The following is a 16634-nucleotide window of genomic DNA, read 5'->3' as shown; positions in this document are numbered from 1 at the left end:
CAGAAAGTCGTACAGATATTTTAATGAAGACAATTTAGAAATCTAAAAATTCCAAGGATTTTCTGGTGAACATAAAACTTTATTCGCTCGTTCGTTGAAGCTCTACGGTTTAAATATATATAGTAGTCGCGACACACATGTTATGACAAGTTTGCAAAATTTCATTCGCGAGCCTCGACTCGGACTAACACGAGGCTCTATCTAAGACACAAGGTACAAAAAGATGGGGTTGGTTCCGTTACTTCGACAAACGAAACCGACGATCAGAGACACTTTAATTCAGCTCGCTTTCAATGGCAGTTAAAGCGAATGCCTATAGACTCGCTTTTCCTCAGAATCCCAGAATTCCGATATAGAGATTATTTTTTAGGATTATTATAAAAATGTGTGTTTGATATATATAAAACTAAAATAAAAAAATTAGATGTGGATTTAAATCCAAATGTCACAAATAAAACATTAATGTTTAAAATTATAATAAAGTGAAATAGCGTCGATCTTGTATAAATATTAATACAAGAATTCTGACTCTAATTACGATTATGAATCGGTTATTATCATTATTGTTAATTTCTAATTGAGCGTTACACGTTTTCATGCATTTCGGTTAATTAGTAAAAATAACATAGCTTATTTTAACAAGTATTACGGACAATCTAATATAAAGAAGAGAAAATTGTCAACATTCTCATCTCTCTGATCGTGGTTCGTTATGCGGACAAAAGCGCCTTTGTCCGCGCAAAACTCGCTCCTGTTCCCTCTAATCGTTTACAATACGGTACAATCTGTGTATGCATTCGTTACACTATGTAGCATGAAGCTGAAATGATAATTTCGCCATTGCTACTCAACTACGACTTTGTCTTACGGTACAGCAAACAAGAAACAATAGCGAAAGGAGCGCTCCTCCTCTCGCTTGACATAATCACTCCTATAACGAAGTTTGTCTCGACATATTTATATATTTATATACCTTTGTAATATATATAATATATATAATAAGTCGTAAATGCACTTGAGGCTCCGCTCTAGCCGGAACGTTCGTTTTCAATTATCATTCCAATTTAATTATCTTTAATTAAACCTAATTGCTGTTATCAAATCCCTTTCAGCACCGGATTTAGTATTAAATTATAATATTTATACAAATATTTATTAAATATCAATATTTTTTAAATGTTAACTAATAACAATATCAATACTTATTGATAAGATGTTGAAAATTCGTTAATTTCACAAGTTCTTAGTTTAATACTTCAGGAAATTATACTATTGGCAAATGTTAAATTTTAATAATAATAAAGGCATAATATAATGTAATATCTGATAATCATGATAACTAAATCTGATAACTAAATCAGATCATTCAATTATCAATCAGGTATCTATCAATCAGGATTTGAAGTGATTGCCATTGTAAATTCGCTACGCGACGATCATTTCGACTAGATCGGCATACTTCGGTTTACTTATCAATTACATTAAGAGAAAGACATTGCCCGCAATTATCTTGGATCCATCGATTCTAAAGTTACTAATCGCGGATAGGATACATTGCTGTCCTCTTTAATGCAGAGACCATTCGCATTTGTAATAAATTTATATATTACTCTTTATATATTTATAAATTTATGAATTTATAAATTTGAAGATATATTTATAATATAAATTTTTGCGATTGCATTTTTTTTCACTTTGTTGCAGTCTTAGATTATCGCAGGCAAAATGTCTTTCCCTACACAGAAAAATAAATAAAATAGTAAGTAGTATATTTCTAAGGGCGGATCTAAAATAAAAAGAAGAGAGAAGAGAATTCCACCCCTTTAATTTCGTGGGATTTAAAAATATTTTTTGCAATCTAAATAAGTTTGATATTTCAAAATACTAATTCTTTTTGGCTGCAAGTTAATTTAGGAGTATATTTCGTAAATCAAATACAGTATTAACAATATTTAAATAAACTAATTAATTCAATTAATAAATCAAACGTATTTAACTCTGTAATTTAAATTCAATAAACCTAATAAGATTCAATAACACTTGACAAATTCGATAAACTTTGAATGTAAATAAGTAAATTAATTCAGCATATAATAGATATGTTATACATATACTAACGTTTAATTTCAATAAATACCAGTAATTAATTTCAGTAATAATATTGATATAATTGATTGATTCGGCAACATATTGGCTCATTATATTATATTTGTGCTAATAAATCATAATCACAGTGACATACAAATTTAACGTATACATGAGTGATGATTACGAGGTACATTCGCGTGAAAGTAACCGAGTTTTCACAAACTTCGTTAGATCATGAAATCTGCTAGATCCGCCCTCGAACGCGTTGCCTCGAAATATAGTGTTCGAAAAAACCATCTCGGGGTACATACTCAATATTGCTGTGCAACACTGTCAGATAAACGCTACACGACACGTTATATAGGGGCTGGCTAGAGAGACAGTTTCACATCCACCCCTTTGCACTCGTCCATCGATTTTTTAAAATTTACTTCGTTACTGAAGCTTTTAAAAATATCATATATGGTTGTAGTCTTCAGATAAATAAATACAATTTTTTTATAACGATCGAAACGGTACATTTTTGTAAAGTTATAAGTATTAAATGGCAGATGCATAATATTAATCAATTTATATTCTATCGAGTGCTAGTTATTTTATTGTTTTCCCATTTTATTGAATGTCATTAAACATAAATTAACGAAAATAAATATATTACAGAGTAATATAAAAATAACGTAACAAATTCTAAATTTGGTATAATGATAAGCTCTGTCGCGCTTTTTGAGTGCAAAGAGACAACGATGTTTGCTAGGACTTGTAGAGGTTTCGCGTCAAGCACAGCTAATAATAATTGATTTATTTCTCCGATAATCCTCCGATAATCATCTTCTAGAGAAACATTCGACGGGTGTTTGCGTTTGGCGTAGCGTATAGGCATTTCTTTTTGTACAAACGGCCAAACGTTATATATATTTCCATTTTAACTCAACTTCTCAAATTAGTGGAATTTGTTAGAACTAATTTAGGTATATTTACATAGTATTTATATATATTTATATAATTCATATTAATTAAATTTGAATTTACAAATTAATGATACATCAGATTTATAAATTTATCTGGCTGCAAATTAAATTATTAATGATTTAAATATAAATTGTTGATTATTTGTGCAATTTAAAACGTGAATCAATAACTTTTCGATCATTTCTAGACGATTCAGCTGGCTTTTATATAATTTCTCCGTGGTGGAGAGACTTGCAGTTGAATATATTCATCGTATCACAAGGATTCAGAAGGCAATGGTTTGCAATAAAAAAAGGATCACGTGAGTGAGTTTGGTCGTTTGTGCACACTTGCGTATCCACCGTCGATCTACAGACTTGAGTCTCGTTATCAAGTAGAGTCGCTTATTATCAAGAGATATCGAAAAACGTCTATAAAGATTCGTAATATGTGGTACATTAGAAATATATCCTCGAACGAACAACACCTTGCCTTGATAAACGTACCGTCATTGAGAAACTCGCGAACTCATCGTAATTAGCTTAGTAGCGACCTAATAAACTTCACCGAGGATGATTACTTTCAGTCGTGCTTCCTCTGTTCTTTTTTTCCTTATTTCTCTTCTTCTCTTTTTTAAGTACACAAAAGAAACTATCCATCCGCAAGCTTCGGTGTCTTGTGCGCGTTTTATTACATACAGGATCTCTGAACGAATAAGAGACAATATATGTGCTTAAACTTGGAAAGATGTAGCAGTGAACTCCATTAATCGCACACACTGGCCAGACGATAAATTAACCCTTTTCTTACAGTGATCATTAATCAATTAATACGCCCAGTGTTTAATAAAATAATTGAAACTTAGAAAAAATCTAGATTATTTCAAATATTCTAATGTGATATTATCTATTTTCTTATCAATCAAATTAATTTCTAGATTATTCTATTAGTATACAAGTTTAATTTATATTACTTTTGTTTTTGTTTATAAATTATAATAATATAAAAACACAAATACATTAAACGTTACATTTTATATTTTAATATTTTTTATATCTCGAAATTAATTTACTTCGATTAGAGATATATTTTGAAAAATTATGGATTATCACTGTAAATAAAGGGTTGATCTCGAAGATTACAGCAAACGCCTCTTGTAAGAATAGTGATATGTAGGATTTATCAGAAGCCCAAAAGATTATTGCTTAAAAACTGGTAGCGGTCAAGAAACGTCACTATAATTTACCTCTTTAAACCTTTCACGTCAATTAATTCAGAAAAGAAAGTATCCTTTTTTATAGTTTTACCATAATTTTGTTTTACTATAATTGAAGATATTCAATATCTCTATAAGTCCCGTAATTGTAATTTCATATTGATAAAAATAATATATAATATATATTTGTAAAATCGTTAATTAAATTTATCAAATTAAAATCATAAATATAGTAATAATATTGACTAATAATTGTATAATTATTGGTTTATACATTAACAAATATAAAATTTGTCACTTATAATTTTGCTTCAGCAAAAATTGTTTAGAAAATTGATAATTAGACGCGAAGAATTGATAGCAGAGGACTTTACGTGGACTCCGTAGCTATCATCGTTTCAAGCTTAAACATGGAAGTATCCCGAATCGTGCGGTTTTCCACTCTCTCGCACAAAAGCCGGTCCGAAAACAACGCAAGTTAGCTAGTATTAGATATCGCATGAGTTCGTCTAGTAGCACTTGAAACGATACTTAGGGCCCGAGATCGGCGACGAAGGCCCCTGTTCCCATAACGACGTCAGAAGAAGCCAGCAGCAGCGTCTTGCAATGGTGTATGGTGATTCGTGTTGGGAGATTGACTGCGATTTTCCCGCTCTCTTTCTCTCTTCGGATTTCGAGACGACAAATCGCCCTAGCACATGCAGCCGCTCTCGCCCTCCGACTCCGAGCCGTTCTGCATCGGCGATTGATTCTGCAAGTCGACAGCTGCTTTTGTGTGTTAAGGCGTGTAGCAATTTCATCTCACTTTCTCTCTTCGGTGTTTCTCAAGAAACTAATTGAATCATATATGCAATAAAAAGAACTAATAAAATCGCGTTCCAATATATCTTTTGTTCGGCACAGTCCTATTTATCAATACCAAAAGGAGGTAAATGCTTTTTCGAAAAATTAAATATCAAAAAGACTTATGCGCTTTTTGCAATTTGGCAATGTTATTGGTCAGTAAATACATTATTGCACTTGATAAACATTTGATTGGTAGCCTTAAACTTATAAATCAATGCGTGTTGATGTTTCCGATAATACAATAAATGCTTACAAACCAGATAAAGTACAATGCAATCCTTAATGATACTGCAGTAAACAAACTTTTTTTTCTATGACTTTTCTAGTATTATCTACAAATTTCTAAGTATTTATCTATCGATTAGACTGATAGTTATCGCTGCCAAATCGATAATCTTCTAACTACTTTTTCCCTTTAGTTTTACTGTAACTAATACCTAATCCTTCAAGAGAATACAGCTCTGATTTAATTGTGTACAATCTCGCGCTTTAATTTCTGCTTATCCAAGCTAGGAAAGGTGACAATCGAAAAAGCGTATAAAATTTCAAAAACGGGACGGACAATATGTTCTAGAATTACTTGCTATGAGTTTCCTAAAACACAAAATCTCGTAGAAAAAAAAATATTACAGAACGCGGAACAAAATAACAAACATGTATTACAAAGTTAATGAAAAATTCGATTCAATCTAAAGTCCGATTATAAAATTAAATTTTAAATTAATTCAGTATTAATTTGCTTATATGTTCATTAATTAAGCCCAATAAAAAAAACAAATATTTTCTTAGATCATTTAGCACAAGCTCTACACATATATAATTATCAAAAATATTAAAATTATTAATACAAAGTTCTTTTCTTACAAATTTGTTATATGTAATTTTGGTAACTTTTCTCAACAATTATTTTTAATGGCCTTCTTCCTAATTTAAGAAAAAACGATCATAGGAAAAATAAGAAAGTCAAGCAAGAAAAAATAAGTTAAAATAAATTATGTTCTTAATACTTTAGAAATAATAGCAAAATAACAAGAAATTAGCATAAGGAAAAAATTAAAAAATCATAGACGAGAGAACAACATAAAAAATATTATTTTTTCACTATTTCATTATATTATCAATAGTTTAAGTTTTTTTTACATAAATTAAGATATTATAATAACAGACAAATTGTCAACAAATGCGACATTAAAATAGATATCTTACTAGAAATCAGAAGTCTTTTTTATCCAAATTTCAAATTATATGTGCAGTATTTAAACAAACCAGTTGTTTTTGTTCTTTTATAAACAAATTTATAAATCCGGAAAGAAATAATGTATAAATAATAGCTTAAAAAAAGAAAATATTTGATTCAATAAAATAAATCCGAATCTGTACAGAGGTGTTTATTTATTCTACTCTTAAATTATTTGTAGAAAAGATATATTATTAGCTGCTAATTCATTATCCACTTATTCCATACAAAATTTTCTTTTAAATGTCTTTTCCCTCGTTTCCTCCTATTTTTCTTGTCTTTCATCAATTGTCCAGCGTCAATTAATATCCATGTATTTAGAGTCAAATCAGATTAAGCTTTCAATATTGAGTTTCAATTACTTATTTTTTTCTCTATAGCATCGAATAGAGCGAGAATCTACATATATTTATTAGTCATTACAACTTGATTATTTGAAAATTTTAATTTAATTATCTCAAGGACTGCATTTATATAACGCGTTCAATCATAATCTCCAAATCGATGTAATTGTCGCTAAATATCGTAAATGCAAATGTAGCTGTCTCATTTTCTCTATTTACTGCAAATGTGTACGACAATTAATCTCGTTCTTGAAAACTGCGAAATAAATAAGAACACGGAAAATACGATTCACTTCTATCAGCTGTTTAATGTCAATTTGAGCAACTGTCGATGTATGTTTAATTGTACGCGTAAAAAACATAATGTACGATGTTGAATAACCGATATTAACAAGCGAAATAAACTTAGGTAAACTTTGATACTGTAATAAAGGCTATACCAACTCTTTCAGCTCTGATACATAATAAATACTGCATTCTTCAAAAATATATAAAACACTTTTCTCACCTAATCATTTACCATCGTCTAATAAAAACTTAAATAAGATAAATTTCGAAATTATTACTTTAATTCGAATAATTATTTTTGAAATTATTACTTTAATTCGAATAATTATTTTTATTGGTTAAATAATATTTTCAAATTCAAGCAATTTTGATTATGTGATAATAATAAAAGATAAAAATATTTATTGTATTTTTTAGTCTGCTTTAGCGTACAAGAATTCAGATTAACTAATTTAGAAAGTTGCAATTTGTTTAAAATGCTCCATAATTTTAATCGAGAACGTATTGCTGTATCAAGGCCGAAAAGGTTAATAGCTCTTTCTACGATCGGCTAATATACCGAAACACGTCATTGTGTAAAAGCAGTCTTAAGCTACTGTGTGAAACTGTACTTTTTCTCATCTTAGTAAAAATCGTTGCTGTTGAGTGCACGGCTTTCCACGAGTTTTCCGATTTCACGAAAACAACAGGCCGAATGCAATCAGTACCCTAACATCCTATGTCATTAACTTATAAGTTAACTTAGCTCAGTGTGTTTTGTCTACTAGTCAGGGCATCGAACAGAAACAGAATTGTAAGTCATTCTCTTCGAATAGTCTTGAAACAGAACGAATTAAAATAAATTAATTGTATTAATATATTATGTATAATAATCTTATACGTGTATATATATCCTAAGAAAATTTCCAAAAGAACATTACTCGATTTTATCGAAAAAGTTATAATGTTCTCAGTTAAATAATAACATATTAATATTATTAATTATAATATATGCGATAATATTAATACTGTATTATTCGCTTATAATGCTTACTGAAAAATCGATAAGAAGCTCTCTTAGAAATTTTCCTAGAAAATCGGTTCATGTTTCTCGAAAAAGATTCCCAAACCGCTCCAGAGACGGTCCGGGGCGGTTTGGGCCCTATTCGGAGATTTAAGACTCCGTCCGATTCGATTCAATTCGATACCCTGCTACCATATAGGCCGACGACGACTTAGCATGCACAACTGCTCTCCGAGGCTTTCAGTTCGATTGGCGTGTCCTTGAGCACTACCTCTTGCACTATACGGATTAAAGAACATATTAAGGAAAACACAAAAGTATAACGCAAACAAATGGAAGGTCCGACGAATCGCCAAATAAATCCAGTGCCGAAATCAAAAACGAAAAATTAGAATGGATAGACTGGATCGAACAATCTCGAAAAATATGACAAATGGCAAGAAATTTAAATATTTAAATTATTAATAAAAATTAATATCTATTTTTCTTTTAAATGTTAAACAAAATATATAAAACGCGGGAAGAGTTCCACGTTTGATATCCTGAAATAAAGTACTAATAATTAATTGATTATAAAATAAAAACGTGAAAGAGATAGCATATAAAAATAAATTTTTAAAATTACAATTCGAGGAAACAATGAAGAGAAAATAGTCGGAAGAAAAAAAAGTCGATATTAAAAGATGGTGCAGAATCGAAGGAATAGATAATAACGGGTGAAGTGGGAATTATGTGCACGTGAAATAAGAGAAGTCGCCGCGAACGTTCCTGCAAATGTGCCATGCAAATTGCGTGCAGTAAGTATCTTACGCAAAAGGATACTGTCTTCGGGAGGCTTATTTTCGGTGGAATCCATACCTGGCAGAGCCGCCGCTACTCTTCTAAATAGCTAAAATAATTAACAATAACGGTAATTTGCTCACTTTCATAGGTCGAAAAAATTGCTCTGCATATCGAGCGTAAAAAAAGGGGGTAATACGATTACCTGTTTAACGTTATAGCCGGCCTTAGCACTAGTTTCGATAAACATCACATTTAGTTCTTTCGCTTTCCGTTCGCCCTCTTCCGTCGAAACTTGCCTCTTATCACTCAAATCAGTTTTATTGCCCACTAGCATAATTATCACATCACTTCCTCTTTCAGTCCGTACATCATCTATCCACTTGGATGTTTGATGAAACGAGTTGGCGTCTGATAAATATTACAATTAGCAATCTTACAATTAGTTTCATAGTTTATTTATCAGGGTGTACCAATAATAGAGCATATGCCAGCGCAATTAAATTTATATTATTATATTATCATTATTATTCATTACAATATCAAATTACGTTAATAAAATAATATAATTTATTAAAACCCACAAAGGGAATGAAATTATCGACTTAACGTGTAAAACATGTTGTTTGTATAGATTTTAAAAAGCAGAAATAAATTTTCTTTAAAGAAATATTAAAAATAAAGAATCTAAAATCTCCAAACAGATTTAAAGCTTCAAGCTAAGAAATTTATAAATAAAGTTGTGTAAAATATGTCTATTATGTAAGTAAATTTAAAATAAACTTTAAAATTCATGTTATTTAGGGAATGTTCCAATATTAAATTCGAAGCTACTGGCATGTAGCTTTTCTAGGACACCGTATTCCTTATATACCGATTGCTTACTGGTAATATCGTAAACAACGACCGCGACAGTAGAATCTCTGATATAACTAGGTATCAGGGAACGGAACCGTTCTTGCCCCGCTGTATCCCACAGTTGTAGTCTCACAGTTCTGTCCTCAAGATACATAGTTTTGCTTAAGAAATCTATTCCTATCGTGGCCTGCAACATAACGATACATCAAGATATTAAACATTAATCAATCTCTTATCATAATACCAAAAAAGGTAAACAAATCACTTTTAGAAGTTGACAAAAAAATTAGAATTGTATTAAAGTTGATGTTAAAAAGATAAAACTAATTTAAATAATATGTAATATTTTTCAAACAAGATTTTCGTAAATGTATGATAATATGGGCTTAAAGCCCCATATGGATGACGGAGGGTTAGTATAAAAATATTTTTACTGATACCAGACACTAATTAGAAATATATTTAAAGTAGTATTAAAAAATAATTGTATTATATTAGTTGCTTTCAATTTACATCAAAACTCGGATAATTCTCACTTGTGAGTGAGATTCAACTGAGTTTTTATCCACAATCGAGACCGTGTGCTTTAATGAGCGTAATATGATAGCTTTGTCACCAAAATAAGCAGGTAAGTACAAAATGACGTATCTTATCTGAGTATAAAATACTCACAAAACTGAGTGACTTAGTATCACGAGTGTAAAAGGAAAGCAACTATTTATATGTATACTTTATTGTATACTTACTCTATTTAATAATTTATTATAATGTAATTAAACATAACATAATTTATTAACAAAGTGCCATACGGATAATGTAATGTTATAAAATATATAGAAAGAGAGAAAGAGAAGCGAGTTATCGATGTCCTATCAATTTCTTCGTCTCTCTTTTTATCTTTGTCGATTAGAAAAAGTCAATATCTTGGTTCCCTACTGCCTCTCCTGCTAGCATTAGGTCTTTTCGTTCCAACTGCACTTTCTTGCACTCTTTCTGCATTTACAATATACATAATTATACGCTCAAAATTATATAAAATAATATAAAAGAAAAATACAAACAAAATGGCAAAAAGAACAATTATAACGAACCGACATGATTTAAATAATAGATGCAATTTCCTTAATTAAAAATCCAAATACAATAGCAATTCGAATAATTTTGCGAACCGAGAGGCAGATGGTAAATAAACTATCTAAAACATATAACGAATACCGCGCGCGTATATAACGTATAACAATCACCATTTTATAGCCATTAATAAACACTTCAATAAAAAATAAATAAGTGCATGGAGTATTGATAATATTTACAACTATTTGAATAGATTTCTTAAGGTAAGAAATAGCAGAATGAATAAAAATCAAGCATTTTATTTCACACATATAGTTTATTACAGTGCATAAATTAATGGCGGGATTAGGGCACACAAAACACACTGACACGTTGTAAATTATGTTCATGCAATAGAAAACTTTATTTGATAAAAGATATTTTTTATTATGACGGTGATAACTAACAGAAAATAAAAAGCAAAAAGAAGGAAAATGTGAGATATTAATAAATCTCAAGCTGTAATTTAAAAAAATTTGACTTAAATAACTTAATTATTAATATATAATATACTTTAAATGACATTTCAGTTTCTTTTTTATCTAAGAAAACTGTATCATTAGATAAAGATTCCTGGGAACCATTACATCACAGTTTATAGCCAAACACATTAATCATCATTCAATATAGATTTATATTTTATAAGAATTTATAGCCAACTTTGCTGCTGCAAATCATGCGAATATATGACACAAGAACCTCATTGATTAATTATCAAAGAGTTAACTCTTACATAAAATTTATTTATTTTCAACAAATCTAAATGTATTCTTAATGAAATTTAATAAACAAGAATTTTAGAAAATTCTAAAAAAGATTTAAAATGCAAATTTTATAAATTTAGATTAGAATTTTATTAAAAAGTCATTCATGTTTAATAAATATTTACATCAAAGATTAAAAATATTAATGCATAGACCTATAAATTTAAACGTTTAAAGTATAATGCATACAAACTATACAATTTTCCACAACCTGTGCAACGTGCATGCAATAAAAACGGTGCAAATGATATAAGTTCAAAGCATATACAACAAAAATCATTTATTTATATTACAGAAAAATTAATAATTAAGATATACCTGGTATGTGTTGTCAAAGCTGTCATACATAAACCGCGTAATAAGAGATGTCTTCCCGACTGCAATAAAAAATTACATTTACTCAGATAATTTGCATTCTTATAAATTTTTGTACAACTAAGCTTTAATTAATTTTCGATGACTCCGGGAATTATCTCTCTCGCAAAATTTATATTTCTAGATTACTTATGTCATGTATATTGCGACAAAAACTAACGCGACTAATGCGTGTATCGCGGCTTTTATTTTTTATCATTTGCTTTGATTGACCGACATTTATGTATCTTATTAATTTATTCAAGCTGTTTTAACATAATGTGTTTAATTGTTACTCCGAGGTTTTTTAATTTTATTTTTTGACATGTAATTTGATCAAAATATTTTCTTTGGCGTTCTGAGGAAGACTTAAGTAAATCGAAACAATAACGAGTATTTTTACGTGATTTTAATAAAATCGTTTATATGGTTTAAAAAGAACATCCTTTGTTTCGTTTGAAAGCCGACCGTTGATTTTCACGTTTTTAGCTTCATTAATTTATCTCACTGAAGATGGTCTGATGACAGACCAAAACGTACATATGTCAAATATTAATTTAATTAAAGATTACGACACAAACATTCTGTTGTTGTGGCTCTAGTCAATGCCCTCTTTTTTTACTTATTACGTTTTTTTCTTTCGTCAAATTTGAGTAATTAGTAAATTAACATCCAAATTAAATTTCTTCGTCATAACAAATTTCCTTATTGCTATTGTTATAGCAAAAAGGTTCCGAAGAGACGTCGTAAAGACCCGTTTCGTCGTGCATTTAACTCCGACGCGGCGATCGGAGTGCCATTACTGCCATTCGGCAAAAAGCGCAGGGCGCAGACACCACGTTGCACGTTTTAAGCGTCTAACCGCGCGGCCCGTACGAGCGCAGTTAACACGGCGATACCGTGTTATCATCGTGAACACGGCGACGACGACGACGGCGGCGACGGCGACAGCGACGGCGGCGGTAGTGGGGAATATCGATCCATAACCTAGAAGGGTACCAGGCGACGTCGGGAAAGGTCGTCACCCCGATCGGGCCCGTAGGACCGGAGCTCGCGAATAGCGTTTGCCTCCCCGCCGGAGAAAAATCGATCCATTCTTTTTTTTTTTTCGTAGAACACCGGACGCACTTGTTGACACACACCGTCGAGAGGGGAAAACACTCACCGCTCTGCTCGCCCAGAAAGACGAGCTTGAACTTCCGCAACGGGTTACCGAAATCACCCGAGGACGACATGTTTTACTTTCGACGCGCCTGAACGGATTCTCGGCAGGCCTAAAACCAGCGGTCTCGATGCCGACGTATGCTCGATAACGCGCTCAATGGCCGCCACGACGAGTCATTTAAAACGATCAGCTGCACCCGGCTGATTAGAGGTTCACCGCTAGCTCGCTCTCGGGCTGTTCAGGGCCGACAGCTTGACAGCTCGCGACGCTCGCTTGAATGCCACTCCTTGCTGTGCGAGTCGGCCACGTTTAACTGGGAAGTGACGTCGTGCGGTGCGACTGAAAAACGGAGTCGCGGAGAACGCCGTAGGCGGCGCCACTGGTTTCCGAGAGGAGAGAGAGAGAGGGCTCACTCCTCGCTCACAGCTCACAGAGAAGCCTGAGAGAGACTATCCCGGCCTTTTTCCTGGGACCGTCGAAAGCCCCTGTATATACACTACTGCCAGTACATTCATTTTCGAAATTGGTACTACGTAGCCACGTTCATTTTCCGATACTGCCGACAAAACATCATTTTGTTGTATATACATATATTACATATGCATTTGCAGATGTAGCACGGACGCACACCAAAATGATGTTTTATCGGCAGTGTCGGAAAGAGAAAAAGTGAGAGAGGGAGAGAAGGCTATTAGATATTTAATAATGGAAGCTTTCCAGCAAGCGACACAAGTCGACACAAGTATCGTTTTATCTTTGTTACTTATTACCAAAAAAGAAAGATAGAACGATGTTTGTGTCGACTTGTGTCGCTTGCTGGAAAGCTCCCAATATAAATATATAAAATAAGTTAATATTTTTTTATCGATACATATAAGATATAAATATTAAACTTATCCTCAACCAATTACAATCGAGAATATTTTATAATTTTATATCTTACATGTATCGATAAATATTAATAACTTATTTTATATACTTATATTATATTTTAAATATCTATAATAGCCCTCTCTCCCTCTCTCACTTTTTCTCTTCTTTCACTTTCACACTTCACACTTCCCAGACAGCACAATGTCCAAAATCGGGACATAAGACGTCTTTTAGCCATCTTTTTCGTAAGACATCTAAAAGATGTCTTTTATGCTGGGTCTACAATGCGAGTCGCAAAGTCGTGAGTCGCAAGAATTGACCAATCACAGTCGAATTTGAGGAGAATAATCGACTGTGATTGGTCAATTCTTGCGACTCACGACTTTGCGACTCGCATTGTAGACCCAGCGTTAGACGTCTTATGTCCCGCTTTTGGACATGTCTGAGTTATTTCAAATAAAAGATATGTATCTCCTACATCAATTTAAAAATCCGAATACGAGATAATAAGCCTTTATGGAAAATTTTGTAAGCAAAACGAATAATATTTGGGGAACAAGCAACAGAGAATGTTTTATAATTTTTAAGTATCTTGACGACGACGGTTTATCGTCTTTTATGGTATGCGCGATCACCGCGCTGCAAGAACGATCGCGACGAAATTTTTACAAACGATACAATTAATTAATGTTAATTTTCTACAAAGTTAGATTTGTATGTGCTCCTAATCGAATTACATGAACGAGCAAATTACGTATCTGTTTTTGAACGAAAAACAGTGTGTATTCACACACACGTTTGAGCTTGTTAATTCGCACTCTCGACGTTCATACGCATTTTGGAGCAAGCTCGCTCCCTCGTTCGTGATCGCGACAAGCAAAGTGAGAACGCCAAACGCAATCATTCTCTTAAATTACTCAATAGATAATTAATTCCCGTGCTTAATGAGAGGTTCGAGCTATTCACCGAAGCGTCGAAGCGTCTTTCCACGCGATTCACTCATTCGAAGTAGAAATCGAAACGGAGGCAAGAGACACGACACGAATTCCGAGGTTATCGTCTCACTGCGACACGCGGGACGCGGGACAACGATTCTATTAAAGATTCGGATGTATCGCGCTTCGAATCATTTGTCTCTCATGCACAATTCACTTACCGATCACGGCACATTGCAGGAGACCCGTCAAATCACAGCCGGGTGGAGCGGGAGGGTAATGGATATGTACGGGCGTTCATTTCGGCCATCCCACTCGTTGCAGTCGACACGAGAAGAAACAGAGTACAGAATATTCGGCGTACATTCAGCTTGCAACACAAACACACTCTGTAACCGGAGGATTTCTTTTCGTTCACGAGAAAGAAATTACTTACACGAGCGACAACGACGTCTCGCCGCGACCCGCCCCGCGACTCGTACCGACGTTCAACGAGTAACGTATTACTTGCGCGCGCCGCGCGGCAAGTCGAGCCGACGAGCCCCCGAATCCGGCCGAATCACGTTCGGCCGCTCTCGCCGTCGGCGCGACACGCGGCACGGCAGTCGGCAGTCCCGACCAAAATTCGCACCCGTTACTCACTTTCGACGGGCAAAATCCGCGATTAATCCGCGGAGCGACGTGCTCCGTGCGTTCCGAACGGTCGCGCTACCGAGAGTGTCATGGCGGCATTGGCGGCTGGCCGCTGCGCGCTGGCGGCTGGCCGTGCGCGCGCCGCCTAGTTACATTACGATACTGACACAATTTGAAAAACGAATTATTCAAATCTGTAACGAGAATGAAACACTTTTTGGCACTTCTCGGCGAGCCACGATGATTAGCAATATTTTATTTGACACTTTTATGAGGATTCATGAGAAGATTTTATATGTACAAAATATACGAAAACGGCGAATAGATTTCTAGTTCAAATTTCGAAGTGGCGCGTAACGCGATTCGTCGCGTCGTAAAATAAGGTGACCGCTACTGCCGCGATCAAAAGAATAGTGCGATACTACGTATGATCATAACGTTTATAGATAAATTTTAAATTATTTTTGTGAAAAAAGAGCCATACGTACCTCCGTTTTTATATCTATATTACGTTATGTCGAATTTACGGTGGACATGCGCAAAGTCCCAAAAAAAAATGTGCCGAAATTTGAAAACTCGTATATTGTCCCGAAAAGTAAAAATCCCAAAATTTAAAAAACGTGACAATTACTACGTTTACGCGAGCGTTACTTCTATAGTAACTTACGATAATTAATTCACTCGTTTACGCGGAGTGAATTATCGTAAATTACTACAAAATCCCGTTTACGCGGAGGAATTATCATCGTAAGTTAACAGAAATAATGCTCGCGTAAACGTAGTAGATGTGCCGAAAGGGCATATAATCTCGAAATCTTAGAAACGTGACAATGTGCCGAAATGTCATAATCCCGAAATCTTGGAAATGAGACAATGTCCCGCAAAGTTATACCGTTCAATCGTATTATATACTTTGACGACTGCCGTTAAATTAACCGTAACGATAAAAAGCATATAGTTTCACGATCGACACTATATAAATTGACAATGTTAAGTGGTACCGTACATTGGCGAAATTGACGACAGTGAACAAAAAATATATAAATTTACCTTATATCTTGACGAGAACATATTTATTCCTTATATAATTTTAACCAAAAATGACTCGGATTTTGCTATAGTTCCGGAGTCGGCGCGCAACAAAAATACTTAACAAAAATCCATGAAATCAGCTTAAAAAAAAAACATT

The 16634-nt window shown here is 33.2% G+C and overlaps 1 protein-coding gene across 2 annotated transcripts; it reads right to left on the bottom strand.

Annotated features, from left to right (window-relative positions):
- Positions 1-2188: 2188 nt before the first annotated feature.
- On the bottom strand, positions 2189-13328 carry Rab6 (RAS oncogene family member Rab6). Of its 2 annotated transcripts, none has more exons than XM_071709536.1 (6): positions 13005-13328; positions 11804-11862; positions 9636-9795; positions 8956-9161; positions 8793-8859; positions 2189-5017 (listed from the first exon to the last, which is right to left on the bottom strand). In XM_071709536.1, the coding sequence occupies exons 1-6, from the start codon at positions 13072-13074 to the stop codon at positions 4944-4946; spliced, it is 636 nt and encodes a 211-aa protein (XP_071565637.1). In that variant the 5' UTR covers positions 13075-13328; the 3' UTR covers positions 2189-4943. The 2 variants fall into 2 exon arrangements, with proteins under 2 accessions (XP_071565637.1, XP_071565639.1); XM_071709538.1 differs by lacking the exon at positions 2189-5017 and adding an exon at positions 5225-8249 and having other exon boundaries at positions 13005-13327.
- Positions 13329-16634: the final 3306 nt, after the last annotated feature.

Source organism: Temnothorax nylanderi, unplaced genomic scaffold, assembly GCF_030848795.1.
Source record: "Temnothorax nylanderi isolate EJ_2023f unplaced genomic scaffold, tnyl_v1.0 TNYL_tig0079_pilon, whole genome shotgun sequence".
NCBI lineage: Eukaryota > Metazoa > Arthropoda > Insecta > Hymenoptera > Formicidae > Temnothorax > Temnothorax nylanderi.
The sequence above is the reverse complement of the archived record's forward strand: the minus strand, read 5'-3'. Positions and strand labels throughout refer to the sequence as shown.